The sequence below is a fragment of the Apium graveolens genome, chromosome 4 (assembly GCF_009905375.1).
Source record: "Apium graveolens cultivar Ventura chromosome 4, ASM990537v1, whole genome shotgun sequence".
Lineage (NCBI taxonomy): Eukaryota > Viridiplantae > Streptophyta > Magnoliopsida > Apiales > Apiaceae > Apium > Apium graveolens.
In genome coordinates, this window is record NC_133650.1 from 238,489,954 (window position 1) to 238,505,702 (window position 15,749).

At 36.4% G+C, this 15,749-nt stretch overlaps 1 protein-coding gene across 1 annotated transcript; it reads right to left on the reverse strand.

Moving 5' to 3' along the window:
• Positions 1-1,813: 1,813 nt before the first annotated feature.
• On the reverse strand, positions 1,814-10,349 carry LOC141720717 (DExH-box ATP-dependent RNA helicase DExH12-like). The gene is made up of 4 exons (XM_074523311.1): positions 10,197-10,349; positions 6,926-9,991; positions 5,334-5,723; positions 1,814-5,239 (listed from the first exon to the last, which is right to left on the reverse strand). The coding sequence occupies exons 2-4, from the start codon at positions 9,887-9,889 to the stop codon at positions 2,054-2,056; spliced, it is 6,540 nt and encodes a 2,179-aa protein (XP_074379412.1). The 5' UTR covers positions 9,890-9,991; positions 10,197-10,349; the 3' UTR covers positions 1,814-2,053.
• Between the last annotated feature and the right edge of the window lie 5,400 nt (positions 10,350-15,749).

Below are 15,749 nucleotides of genomic sequence, written 5' to 3' on the forward strand. Positions count from 1 at the left end.
ATAGTCATTTTTTCCTGGACCGAAGTTATATTATGGACCGGACCGAACAAAAATAATTCGATTCGGCCCGGTTTTGGATTGAACAGACATAATTTTTTTTCAAAAAGAAAATTTTATTAAAAATTAAATCACAAATTATAAAATTTAAAATATAATTAAATTAATGTGATATGAAGAGTTCTAATAGTCTATAAATATAAATATAAATACAAATTAAAAATTATGATTATAATTTTTAAGATATATCTAAAATGTGTATAATATAAAATTATACTATTTATGATTTGGTCTATTCGGTCCGGACCGAAATATTTGTTAAAAGAACTGAACCGAACCGAATTTTATTTCGGTCTATTCGGTTGAAACCGAATAGACCAAATTTCTGAAAATATTAGGACCGAACTGAACCGAATTAGAACGGTTCGGTTCGGTTTTTCGGTTTCGGTTCGGTTTTGCTCAGCCCTACCAGTGTTAGCGATATTTTTAAAAACTTTGTGGTTAATTACTTTGTGTTTGATTATCTCAATATTTTCATTCCGCACTTTTGCTTAATCAAATACCGTTAAATATTTGAGTTAGAGTTTTTCTTGAAATTGAAAAAGGAACCAGAACATTCAACCCCACATTCAACTTCCTTCTGTAATTCTTTGTTAGATTGTTTGTGAATAACATAATTAATCATAATAATATAATAGAAAATTTTTAATATTTAAATATATCCGATTTTTACTTTCATTATTTTTTCTGATTAATCCGTAATTTTCGAGTAATACTAAATCGGTAGCTTAACGAATATGATCTGATTTTTGATTTTTACAATAAGCTGATGCTAGCCATGCAGTTAGGCGGTGAATACTTCGGTGAATACTTCATCCATAAATAGGATGAAGCTTGTATAGCAGCAGCAACGAGAGCTCCGAGTGTCTGTTACCACATTTTTTAAAAATATAATAAACAATTAGATTTCAAGACTAAGAAAACACAACTTCAACAATCGATCTTTATATATGCTCTTTATCTTTTCTTTTTTTTTCTTTTTATTATTATTATTATTATTATTATTATTATTATTATTATTATTATTATTATTATTATTATCATATCAAATTTAAAGAGGGGAAAAAGAAGACTAAAAATAGGGGGGAATTCATATTTTATTCATAAAAATAAGGGATAAAATATGATTCCTTATTTTTAAGGTAGAACTTAGAAGAGGTGCATATCAAATTTTGAAGGGACAAATGTCTAGTCTTTTAAAGTGTATTTTATGTCAAGTTTCTTATTTTTTTAAATTTTAGGGGTCACTTGGCTAGTACCTTAAAGATCAAGCATCCTATTCTAACAAGATATATACATATTTCAATATTTGTAACATATTCCATCTTTTGTAGATTTTTCTTTTTTTATACATGTCCTTGCTACATTTTCGGGGCAACTTGCTTCGCCTACTCGGTTAGATGGTAAACGTTTTTGAATGAATGAATTTTCTCCTTTCCAGTATTAACTTCTGTTTTGAAAGTATAATTCTCAGCCAAAAAAAAAATCATACCAAATGCATATAAGCAAATACAAGAAAACACAAGTAAATCTTGTCAATAACTTAAAAAAGCCAAAAGTTACATGAGATGTTTGCCAAAGAGACTAGTAGAATCGTTCACCAATAAGAAACATGAAAAATATGCCGCTCCAAAAAAATTGCTACAATACAAATGCAATCAAAAGAATAATAAACTAAAAAACATGAAGTTTCGTTTCTGGGAACTCAATAAGAACCGGTGCATGCATACTTTCTAACACACCTATAACTACAATCTAGCAGAAAAAACAAGTAGAGGGCTGCATAAATGTCACGGCGAGCAAGTTTCACAAATTCAGTGCAAGAATTATCCAGAGAACCATATGCCGCAATATAATTAGGAAGTCACATAAACAAGGCATAAAGAAGTTCAAGAGCAGCAGAATTACATAAAAAGTGCAACCTTAAAATAAACGGAATACTTAATACATTGATACCAAGTCTCATCACTATGTAAAACAGCACATCCACCAGCAATCATTCTCTCATGTCATCCTCTGGAGCAGCATCCTTTACATCAATGCTGAAACTATACTCCTGATCACAGCCCATGTAAGAATCACACATGAAATAGAGTGTGTAGTTCTTTTTACCTACTTCCGCAGGAGCAGCAAAATCAAGCTTCACCTTTAACTTCTTCTGTAGGGGCACCCTTTTGATGGCAAGCAATTGATTACTTTTCGTATCACCAACAACCAGCCACCATCCTTCCTCTTTGGCTTTGGGGTATTTTGGAGCATCAACAGGTCCCACTTCAGTCCTACCCTCAAGATCCCGTTCTAGAGTTACCTGCAAACTAATATCTTCCCCGGCCCTGATGTTTTGATTATCAAGTATATCATAAGTCAAATCAATGTTTGGGAAACGATTGCAAAATTTTGCAATTTCAATTAACTGGGCATCATTCATTTGCAACAGCTTCTGCCTCTTGTCATCCTCCATATCCACCAAATCAAACACTGTTTCTATGCTTCCTCCAGTATTCTCTTGACATCTTTTAGCCAATTCTTTAGTGAAGTATGGAAGCTGTAGAAGCATCGAGTCACGCTCCCACATGCCTTGTGTCACCATTTGACACACTTCCATAGCAAGAAGCGCCAGACTAAGCCATCCATTGCTAGAGATGACGTCAACCATCGCTTGAAGAAGCCTACTGGCAGCAAGAAGCACCTCTTTCTGATCGGCAGCCAGGTTTCCACCAACCAGTTGCCTAGAAAAGTGTGCTTGTAGTAGAGCATTTGCCTTTACATGTGGGTCTGTGCATTTAGGATTGTCAAAGGAGAATCTCTGGTGGTTAATTAACTTCCGTATCAGCTCTTCCTCTCCGGGCCGTATCGGGAGTTCTTCAAATTCGGAAGCTGATGCCAAAATCTCCAAAAGACCTTTCAACTTTGTTTTAACAGTCAAAGAAGAGCTGAAACGTTCTATTGTTGTGTAGCTAATATAATAATATGATGCTATCATTCCAAGATTTAGAGGAGAGAGATACAGATCATCCTCTATAGCTACACACTTACTTGTTTCCAGATCACTAAGTGTGTTCTCTACAAGCTCCGAAAGGTGATCAGAGAGATGTCTTTGACTAACTCCCTGGAGGTTATAGTAGTTTGGATTCTGGGTAAGCCTCCTGTACATGAATGTCCAGGTGAGGTAATCCACAGCATCTTGCTTGCTTGTAACGACTTGAACGACCACCTCTGCATTAAGATTATCATGCAGAAAATGGTGAAGGTGGCTTTCAACTGGAAATGCTTCATACAAAAACTTTTTGTAATATTCCTTTCGTGGTGCATGGCAGAAAATAACACACTTTCCAGCGTTGTCTACAAGAGGACGACTAGCCTGGCCCATCATCTGGAGAATATCAGTTACTTGATAGTCACTATGAGCATTTTCCCTCCCATCATAATACTGAGTTCCCATAATGATTACCAGATGAGCACGCAAAGGCATTCCCCAGCACATTGAACTGGTCATTACACAAACCTGGATCCAACCAGTTTCAAATAGGGTTCTTACTATATCTTGATCGGTGGGACTTAATCCCTCATGCAAATATCCCACACCATACTGCAGTGTCTCACGCAACATTGGTTCTCTGATTCTGTCAACAAAAGGCTCAAGTTCTGTTACAGACTGTAGTATAAACATAGGGTTTTCCCCGCCCTCTACACTGGAGTATGTCATTAAATCCACAGCAGTGAGCCGAGTATGCTTCCTTGTAGGAACAAACACTATGGCAGGTTTTCCATTTTTAGCATGTTGGACGATTGCTGTATATGTTGGCTTTGTCATTGCTTGCATTCTGGCTTCAAAATTAGCAATGTCGACACCCTGAATGTGAATTTCCAATGGCACTGGCCTGACACCAGGCGGGAAATTGAAAAGACCATGAGAGGTCGCACCTATCCATTCACCCAGATCCTTGGCATTTGCTAGAGAAGTCGATAAAGCAACAATCCTAATCTTATTATCAATTTCACTTGCTATATGTCTCATCCTGGAGACTATCACTTCCAAAATAGGACCACCTTGACCCCCAATCAAATGAAGCTCATCAACAATGAAAAGACTAACTTCCTTAACATGCTTCCGCTGCTTCCAGCGTCGAGATAGAGCATCCCATTTGTCAGGAGTGCTGACTATCAATTGACCTTTCTCCAGCAGTTTGAGGTCCACCGAAGTTTCACCAGTTAATTCTACCACTCTCATGCCAAGACCTTCCCCAAATTTTCTCTTCCAGTCGTTATAACGTTCCTTGGCAAGAGATTCTACAGGAGCAATGTAAACAGCCCGCATCACATTATCAGGAGTTTTTTGATGATTCCTCATAATTGCAAATTCCGCACATATGGTCTTTCCACTCCCGGTAGGTGCAGCAACCAAAACGTTATCATCTGTGTTGTACAAAACTGTGAAAACTTGAGTCTGCACAGGGTTAAAGTGCTTAAATTCTTGGTACAGTAATTCGTAAGACGGATTCCTCAATGCAGTTACAGGTAATGGCTGCAAGTCAAGTAACTCTGTGGGCGGAGGGTACTTCTCCGGTAAAATAAGGTGCCTAAATGAAACAGGCAAGACAGTCTGCGACCCAATCCACTTATCTGACACCACACGAATGAAGTACTGAGGAGGCAATGGTTCGTAGATTGGAACAGTGAAACTTAAAGTGTGGTCCTCATCAATGTATTGCTTCTTCAACAAGAAATACTCATGATGAAGAATGTGTTCCCCATCGTTATCCTCCACAAAAACCCAAAATGGCTCTACATAACCATGGACCTTATCTTCCCACATGAAGTCGGGGGTTATTGTGAGTTCAACCTTCAATATTGTGCGAGTAATGGGCTGAACATGGGCAGCCAGAACAAGTTTTGGAAACTGATGAATACACCTGTGCAACGCTTTTCCCATCTTATTCTGCCGTATGAGCTCTCCAAGCTCATGTGAAGAGAGATCATAAAATCTTTCCCAAGCCAAATCTTTCTTCTCCATCTTCATCAGAACATCATTTTCGATTCCGTAAAATTGGCGAAGAGGTGTTTGGACACTCCACATTCTCTTGTTCACTGTTTTGCACAAGTTTAAGGCCTTCTCAGTCAACTGAGCCCATCCTCGTTTTAAAACAATTTCAAAAAGAGCTCGCATTAGACGTCCAGCACTCTGCAATATGGAACCAAAAAATTAATTAAACTAGGACAAGAACTTTTTACATGTTAAACGATGCATCAAAAATAGGTCCTTCAAAAGTGCAAACCTGAGTGATATAAACCATGTCAGACGTTAAAGATAATCCTTCAAGCTTCAGCTGTGAAATATAAGCTTGTAACAAGACATTAATCTTGGCACTAGGTTCTTCAAGGCTTTCCTTAATGGGAATGGGAACGCGGTCCAAAAGTTTAGCCAACTCCATCTTCTCATCTTGTCTCACAGTCACATATTTAAATTCTTCACTAAGGGAGAACAGACGACAAAGCTCAATGTCACCCATTGTTGGCTTCAAATGCTCATTGTAGGTTGTTATTGTCCCATGAGTAATGTAATAGTAACTTGCAATGCGACCCAAATCAGTGACCTGAAAGTATCCACTTTTTCGGTCATACTTTATCAGATTGTTCTTGTCTAATGTTGTTGCTGCAGTATGAACCTGCAAACCATGAGACTTGAATAAGATTTTTATATAACTAATAATACTGCACCTGGAAGATAAGTGTGCATCCATACGGCTTAAATTAGAGTAAAACAAGTTGGAACTTCTGTTAAAATTATGTAACAAATCAACAGGCTAATAAACTAAAATGATTAAAAAAAACAAATTCTAAACACAGAAGCATCACGATGCAATCTATGCCAACACGTGAAATGAACTGTGTCTATGCATTAGAATAATCAAGATCCAAACAGAGAAGGCATTAGCATGCAATTTAAGCCAACATTTAGTAAAGAAAACCCACATGTAGCACTGTACACGGTGACCACCTTAAAAAAGCCAACATAGAATCACGAAGTCACGAATTCTTGTCCCTGCACTTCTGTTCTATAGATCTACTTTCGATACACACTGAATGATCTCTAAAGAGAACCCTTGTGCATGATACTATTTATTTTGTTTTGTCCTCCAGAATATCATTGTCAACCTCTGTTCCCACCCAAAACTAAAAAATTTCAAAAGACTAGTGTGCATATTTCTTTTAACCTAAAAATTGTGCCATATATGGTTTAACTCTAACTTAAACAGATAGTATCATAGACTTAAATGCATACAGATTCCCTTATCTAAAGAATACGATGTAGTTACATTGAAAAAACATATTTTCAAATCAGAAATATTTACTCAAACAGGGAAAATTATGCATTTATCACGCTAATTAAAATCAAATATAATCAAATAGGGAAAAATTTACGTTAACAAATGCACATAGCAACACTTCCTCACTTGTTGCTTCTGTTTTTCTGTCAAAAATTGTTTTCTTAAAGAATACAGAGAACCACACCGGGATGCAGCAAATCGGAGATAAAAGGCATTAACAGTGCGATGCCTATGAACAGAGTGCCAATATATACATATATATATATATATATCAATGAGGTGAGATATATCGATCTTCTGGAAGGAAATGACATCACAAAAAAGCCCTAGCAAATGCTAAATGCAATGTCACTTCGTGCAAATGCATTAGCTCGAGAATTTTGTACCTTGGTTTAAATAAGAAGCAAGGAATATATCTTAATTAAGCATCACACAGCAAATCGACTAGCATGACATGCATTTCCAGAAAAGCACATTTTATAAAATAAACACAAGAAAAATTCAGAAAAAAACATAGAGCTTTAGGTTGTTATGCTTACCAGATCAGCTCTTCTCTCTTCCAGTAACAAATCTTTGCTCAAAGCGTCAGGAGCCAAACCATATAAGGTAGGATTACGTACCATACGAACATACAGGTACGTATAACTAAGCCAATTGCAGGCTTCTTTAGCATTCTGTACAGTACCAAGCACAATCTCTGCATTCAGCTGATCAGCCAGTTTGGACACAAACTGGCTCTCAATGGGAAGCTGTTGATTCATCAAAGAAAGATAAAACTGCAATTCACTATGTCCGGTTATAATTATTCCCTCCCCATAAGTATCATATTGAGGCCTTCCTGCTCGACCAAGCATCTGCATAACATCCAGAGGACTTAGTTCAGTCCATGCTCCTTTTTCAGGATTGTATACCTGAGTACCTTTAATGATGACAGTATGAGCAGGTAAATTAACACCCCAGGCAAGAGTTGCTGTAGAAACCAGCACTTGTACATGACCATCAGCGAACAGCTCCTCAACAAGCTGGCGGTCAGACCTGGTCATACCTGCATGATGAATTGCAAAGCCATATGGAAAAAGATCCTGGAGATCTTTGCTGATAACAAGCTTAGTATGCTCGGAAAGAATTTCACGAGTCGCGCTATCATCTTTCAAAAATCTGCCAACAGTGTCCTTAGCTAGTGCTGAATCTCGTATAGCACGGGCTGTTTTTGCTGTTTCTTTCCTTGAGTGGACAAAAATGAGGACCTGATGTTTACCAGCTACACTAATTACTTTCTCATAACACACATCATTCATCAATTGAAACCTCTGCAACGGTTTCTTCACGGTGATACCTATGTACTGTTGAGCAAGAGGGCAAGGTCGATAACTATTGTCAAAATGAAAGAGACCTTTCTTTAAATCAACTCGAAGGAACAGAGCCACATCTTCATAATTGGGCAGGGTAGCAGATAATCCAACAAGACGAATATGCTCCTTTGTGGTCTCAATTTGCCTAACCGTCCTTGCAACTATGCTCTCCAAAACAGGTCCTCTGTTGTCATGTAAAAGATGGATCTCATCAATGATAAGAAGTTTCACAAGCTGAGTGTAGGTGCGATCACCTGATTTTCTGGTTACGATATCCCACTTCTCTGGTGTGGTGACAATTATCTGAGTTTCTTCAATTTGTTGGCGAGTCAGTGTCTGGTCTCCACTCAGCTCTTTCACCTTAACGTCGTAATGCTTCAAACGATTAGACAAATTTCCAACAACTTCAGCCACAAGTGCTTTCATTGGTGCCACATAAACAATCTTGTAATTGCTGTGATTAAATGAACCGTCTTCATTCCTATTTAATGCAATTTGCTGAAGTATTGTAAGCATTGCAACGTTCGTCTTCCCTGCTCCTGTGGGAGCACACAGTAAAAGATTTTCAGCTGAAAAAAGAGCTGTGTCATAAACTCTGCTTTGAACTCTGTTTAACTGGGACATTCCTTCAAAAGCTGGTCGAGCCCAGTCTGGCATATCAGATATCTTAATAAGCTTTTCACCATCAGCAAGTGGTTTTGGTTTCAAAGCAGGAACATGAACTTCCTCATATCCCTTGTTATGGTTCCTATAGGAACCCAGTGGTAGCTCACACTTTCTATTGGCCATCAAAAGACCACCTTGGTTAAATGCAAGGCTTTCCAGATCAAGCAACTGACGCTGACCATTCAACCACCCATTATCTGCATCTCTATCTGATACACCCCTTCTACCCCGATCCCCATCACCACCACTCTCATCCTTTAACCTGCGAGCTTCTTCTCTTATGCTTTTCTCCAAGTTCTTTTGTCTCTCTTTCGCCGTTGCCCTTGTTGCATGCAGCTGCTCCAGAATAGCAGCCAATTCTGGGCCCAACTGCGTCATTTCATCTTCAATTTTCTTCCTTTCCTCTTGGTCTTCTGCCCTTGCCAAACGGGTACACCACACTATTTTCATCCGATTCTTTAATAAGTACTTGATCAGATTAAACTTATCAAACTGGAGATGCACCAATAATTTGGTCTCAACTTCTCTATCATCACCTTCAGCTAGGATCTTTAACACTTCTTCCGCAAGCTTTTGGCTCTGCTGTGGATCAATCTGCTGCTCATAAGCCTGAGAAATCTTCCTCTGAAGCCAATAGGCATCAATGTCCTGAACATTCAAAGTCATTCCCTCATTTGCTTCCACCCCTTCATCATCATCAATCCCACCACCCATCTGCATAGCCCCTGAACCATGCCCTTCTGCCAAATCATCCTCATCCTCTTCATCATCCTGTACCATATCAAGATCACTCTCTTCTTCCTCCTCTTCATTCTCCTCAAACTCAACCGCCACACCAACATCATCATCCATAGCACCATCACCATCCGCAGCACCACCATCCCCAGCAGCATCGCCACTAGCATCTTGAAAATCCGTAATAAGCCTCCCAAACGACACCAACTCATCAAAAACTTTAATCGGAATCTCATTCAACAGCTTCTCAATCTCCTTCTTCTTATCCGCATTCTTAAACGTATCATTCTTCAACACAGCCAAAATCTCATCCGCTGCCCCACTCACAATATTCAAAGGCTGCCCACCCAACTGCTGCTGAATAATACTAAGCATCGCCTCATATGCCGCCCTCGTTTCCTTAGTTTTAGGCTGATACATCCCCTCATCCGTAGTCGTCAAAACACTCTCCTCCTGCAACCTCCTCCTCTTACTCTGCCTAGGCACAGCCTCCCCATCCAAAGGCTCCCTCTCCTTCTTCTTCCTCTTCGACTTCTTAATCTTCTCATCAAGCTCTGTAGGTTTCCCCTTAGCCACCCGATCCCCAAAACTCTTGGGATCAATCTTCCCATACAACGACTCAGGTTCCCCAGTAGGCTCATGAGTATCTCTAGGCCTAGAGTCAGTCGTCAAGACCAAACTCGAATTAGCCCTATATTCATACTGCTTAAACCGTGCGTGCGCTTCCGCACCACCACCCAGATTCGCCATAACCACAACTCACCCAAAAAAACAACTATTCTCTCTCAGACAATACGTCGAACATGTGGCATACAAACTCTCCTTCCACCAATCCACCAACAACCCTTTAATCTGCTTGCACAAAAACACAATACCCACAATCAGAAACCCTAAAATCAAATCAAAACATAAAATCTAGGGTTTCTACAATACATACATTATACAGATGCATACAATAATAAGATAGCGATACGGTATATTATAAATCTAGGGTTAAACGAATAAAGACGAACAGTTATAAAGATAAAAGCATGTATATATGAATATGAATACTTACAGGGATATTATATATAAGCCGGAATCGCCGTTTAACGCCACACGATTGCTCCGAGATTTGGAAGGGAGATGGGTTTAAATAACCCTAAAACCCAAGTTGCGAATACAGGGGGCCTTTTATCGTGTTATTTAACCGACTTCAGCGTGATTTTTGAATTTTTGTTCGGGAAAATATTGACTATTATTAATATTTACTTATTTATTTAATACTGGATACTAGATACGCAGTCTAAAAAATTATTTAGGGCATGTTCATATTCACTATTTCTTTAAACAAAAAATCTTGTTTTTCACTCTTTTTCAAATCTATACTATCTATACTATACTATATTATAATAACCGGAATGGGGTATAATTTATAGTTTGATTAACCCTCATTTTGGTTATCCCTTTACATCACGACCGTCAGATCTTTTTCATCATATAATTAGAGCCATTAGATCAAAATACTAAAAAATACAGTACACAAGGTTTCAGGTTCGAATCCCGCCAAGAACAAACATTTATATTATTATTTATAAAAATACATATAAGTTTTCAGGTTCGAATCTCTTTAACAACAAATATTTAAATTATTATTTATAAAACATATATAAGTTTTCAGGTCAAATCTCACCAATAACAAATATTTATATTTTTATTTATAAATAGGGTCTCATAAATCATATACTATTTAAACTTAACTTAAATTATACATCATGAAATTATAATTATATAATCATTATTTAATATTTAATTATTTATAAAAAACTAAAATAACATTATATAAAATAAAAATGAAAATATATAAATATTTATTAAGACCCGTGCATCGCTGTGAACTAGTTATAACTAAGATTTAGAACAACACAGAAAACTATATTTTATACATTTTCACAATTTCTTCTTGCATAACTAAGATTTAGAGCTACACACAAAACTATATTTTATACATTTTCACAATTTCTTCTTGCATAAACAACACCTGCATGTTTATAAGGTTAATCACGTACTGTACACGTACTTGTTCACTACAATAAAATTAATATTCCGCGAGAATGATTATTTATTTAAGCTCATAAAATAAATTAAAAAATTGGAATTGGAATGATTTAATTAAATAAATTAAAAATATATATATTATCTTATGAGGATGGTATTTTTTCAAATTTATAAAATTGAAAATATAGGAAATTGACATGATTTGAAGATTTTTTTCATTTTTTTCAATTTTTTTAAAAACTGAATGGCATTGGAACATATTTTCTCACTTTTAAATAATTTTCCATGAAAAAGAAAATTCAAAAAAATTAGAAAATTTGGAAAAGGAAAAAAAATTCTTGAAGTAAAATGTTGTTAGTGTTTTTCTTACTAATAATTAGAGATAGCAACAGATCGAATGGGATCGGGTTTCGAAAGATTCAAATCCATCTGTTATGTTTCGGTTCGGATAGGGTTCAGGTCCGGATATTAAAAACAAAGATTCAAATCCGATCCATTGAGTTTTTTTGGTTTTCGGGTCGGTTTCGGGTTTAATTCGGATACTTTAAAAGTAATTACTTTAAAATAAAGAAATTTATATTATATACAAATATGTAGGTAACACATTTTTTCAATATCAAGAATACAAAAATGGTAATTTATATATTGTCAATAAAGGATTGGCGTAGTGGTCGAGGTCTTACTTTCCTAAATGTAGGTTAAAGTTTACTTACTCATGCGTGTGCATTTGTTTAACTAAAAAATAGTACTATGTATATTTAGATAATTCAATATTACCGTGAAATATAATAAATTTAATAATCGTTAATTATCCAAAGTTCATGTTATAACATTAGATTTAAATATTTAATGTATACAAATCAGGTATTGTAAGTCATATGTCATAGGCCTATTTGTATATTCGAGGATTCAACTCAACTCAAATAAGAATGTAATAAGTAAATAGTGGATCGACCGTCAGAGAGATCTCGCAAAGTAATATCTGTCAAAGGATTCAGAAATAAGGTTCATCTACAGACTTGAGGAGTTAATTCACTGGAAGAAGTTCAAGAAGTTGATCATGCCTCAGTGATATAAATCAAGATCGTGGATTTAATCAAGTGACAGAGATCTCGTCAGAGTATCATTAATTACAAGGATTTAATCTGAAGAAAATCAAAGCGTCAAAGTCAAGACATGAAGAAACGTCACGGAAGTTAGTCACTCATGAACCAGACAGTACATCGAGTGTCAACGTTGAAGTGGTGGAATTGATTCATAATTTTCAGTGATTTTCAGAAGATTTGCAGAAGAATGGTTGCTACTCAAGACTAGAATTAATTCTCTATTAATTAATTAAGTCATCTAATTTAATTAAGAAAATAAATTATATCTGCGAAGAATAATTTATTTATTAATTGAATTAATTGATTAATTAATTCAGAATTAATTTTAGGAATTTTCAGAAGTTTAATTGGATTAAATTCAATCTTAAATCAGCAAGACAATTGAAAATGAACTAGCATGACAATCAGGATTGTCATACCGATTGTCATGCTAGGCCATTTTCAATAGTCTCACCGAAAGTTACACTAGGAGGATGATTGTCTTGCTAGTTCATTCCGATTGTCATGCCAGTTCAAAAGATTGTCCTACCGATAGTCATGCTGGTTCAAACGATTGTCTTGCTAGCTCAAAAGGATAGTCTCGCCGATTGTCATACAAGCTTAAAGGATTGTCATTCCAGTTCAATTAATTCGGCTGTTGATAAATAGAAGCAGAAGTCATTCAACTCAATAATCCAACATACAGAACACATTCAAGAACAAAGAAAAAAAGCAGCCGCCTTGAAACATTTTATTTTCTTCTCTGCTTACATCAAGATCAAAATTCTAGTTTGTTAATGTTAAATCCAAACCACTAGAATTATTTATCTTGTTCTTGTGTAACAATCTAGCGGATCAAAATCCCTAGAACTTAATCTCAAATCGCGTTTAGCATTTGATTCTAATTATTGCAAAAATAGAAAAAGTTCATGTCGAATTTATTCTAGATTTGTGATAATTGATTTGAGATTAATACCTTGTAATCGATACAGTTGTTGTAACACATTTCAAGTTTAATAATATTGTTATTTAACTTGAATTTTGTTTCATTTTTTTTATTCCGCATTTATTCGATTATTTGGTACTGTTTGTATTCAACCCCCCCTTCTACAAACACATTGGGACCTAACAATTGGTATCAGAGCCTTCTGATTAACGAACAAATCAAGATCCTAGACTTTTGTGATTTTTCAACTCTTTGAATTTTTATTCATTCAAAAATTCATAATGACTTCACAAAAAGTTGGAACCGTTAAAATTTCACAATTTGATAAAGAGAATTATATTATGTGGAAGAAGAAGATGTTCTTGTTTTTACAAGTGGCAAATCCCAAATATTCAAACTTGTTAAAGAAGGGTATAAAAACTCCGATGGTTATTGAACCGGAGGTAATAATAGATGGTGTGGTGACTACTAAAGCTAGAACCTATCCAAAAGAGCCCGAAGATTTTACTCCTGCTGAGAAGGAAGAATCCTCCTTGGATGCCAGCCTTCAATTAATATTAATTGATTCCCTTGATCCCTTGATGAACAGACATGTGATGAACTGTAAAAATTCTAAACACATGTGGGAAACTATTGAGGTAATTAATGAAGGCACAGAGGAAGTTAGGGAGAACAAGTTGGAAATCCTAACCTCTGAATATGAACATTTTAAATCAAATCCAGGAGAAGGAATTACTGAAGTGTTTGAGAGGTACAATGCGTTGATCAACAACCTGAACATCAATGGAAAGTATTATTCAATCAGGGAGGTCAACAAAAAGTTCCTTTTAACACTGCCAGCTCATCTTGAACATAGAATCACTGCCATTAGAGAAGCTAGAGATCTGAGTGAGATTTCTTTGGACAGGCTCTATGGAGTGTTAAAAACTTATGAGTTGGAGCAGATTCAACAGAAGGAAGTCTGCGGGAAGGATAGAATGGTCAGCACATCTAATGCACTTGTAGCTAAAGGTCAACAACAACAACAATCTCAACAGTTAGAAAGAATGGTACAGTTTTCCAAGGGTGAGGAAAATGAGTTAGTAGCAGAATATGATCCTCCTACTACAAATCAATCAAGTGATGATTTTTATTCCTTGGAAGAGCTGGAGCAATTGGAAGATGAATCAATGGCCCAAATTGTCAAGAGATTCTCTAATATCAGATTCAGGAGGAATCACAAGCTTAAGTACAAGTCCAACTACAACAAATTCCAGAAAGGTGGATCTTCATCCTCTAACACGAGCAGTGGTGGATACCAAACAAGGATGGTTGATCGGAGCACCATTAGATGCAATAACTGCAATGAGTTGGGACACTTTGCCACAGAATGCAGGAAGCCAAAGCAAGTAAGAAAGAACTCTGAAAGGGCTTATCTGGCAAAGGGAAGAAGCTGGGATGATACTGATAGTGAAGATGAAGAAGAAGGAAATCTTGCTCTTATGGCTGTTGATGGAAAAGCTTCATCGTCAAGAATAGAGGTAAAACTTTCTGATGCTGAAATGGTTTATCATCTAAGAGGTAACTTAGATTGTGCACGTCGTGATAATGAACTGTTAAGTTTACAGATCAAAGACCTTGAGAAAGAGGTCAATGAATTAAGACTTGTGCATATTAATCAAGACAAGTTAAAATAACAAGTATCTTTTCTAGAGAATAGAGTTGACTGTTATAGAAAACTCGAAACTATTCTCAAAGACAAGATCACTGGTCTTGAGACTAAGGTTAGAGCCTACTTCAATTCTTGTTCGAAGGCTAAAGAGTTCTACAGTAAGCAAGCTGTTAATCAAACATCTGGAATAGGTTATGATTACAATGTTGCTATTGGAGAATTAGGCATAAACTCCCCTCCTCGTGTATGTGCTAAAGGGAGGGAAGTACCACATGTGCTTAAGGGTGTTGATGAACCCCTCTATAAAGCATCAATTGCTGAACCATTTGATGCGACCTCTTCTGTTATTCAAGAAGAAATACGTGCTGAGGATCATGCTAATGAGAAGATTGTTTCCAAGTCAAGTGAGTCGAAAGTTCCAGTCAAAGTTGTGAAAGCAACTGAGACTAACTCAGACACACATGAGTTGGATAACAATAATGCCATGTCTACCATGCATAAATTGCCTGTTGTTAATCACTCTCATAAAGCATGTGGTGTTGCTAATTGTATGTCTTGTGCTTTTAATATGATGTATGCTTATTTTAATGGTAAACATGTGTCTAATGATAAGACTACTCCTCGTCAGCATGTGAATAACAAGAAGCATGATAGGTCTAAGACTGTCAGTCCTTCTAAGGCTAGAAAGGAGACATTTGTGCCTAAGCTTAAACAGAAATTTGTTAAGGCTGTTTACAAGGTCAAATGTTCAGTCATTGAGAATGTTGAGACCATTAAAATTAAAAATGTTGTTTTGTCTGACAAAGGACAGTTCTACAAGTATGTCGGGCCCAACCAAGTTTGGGTTCCGAAGAAGGTCTAATCCATTTGAAGTGCAGGGCATTAAACAGG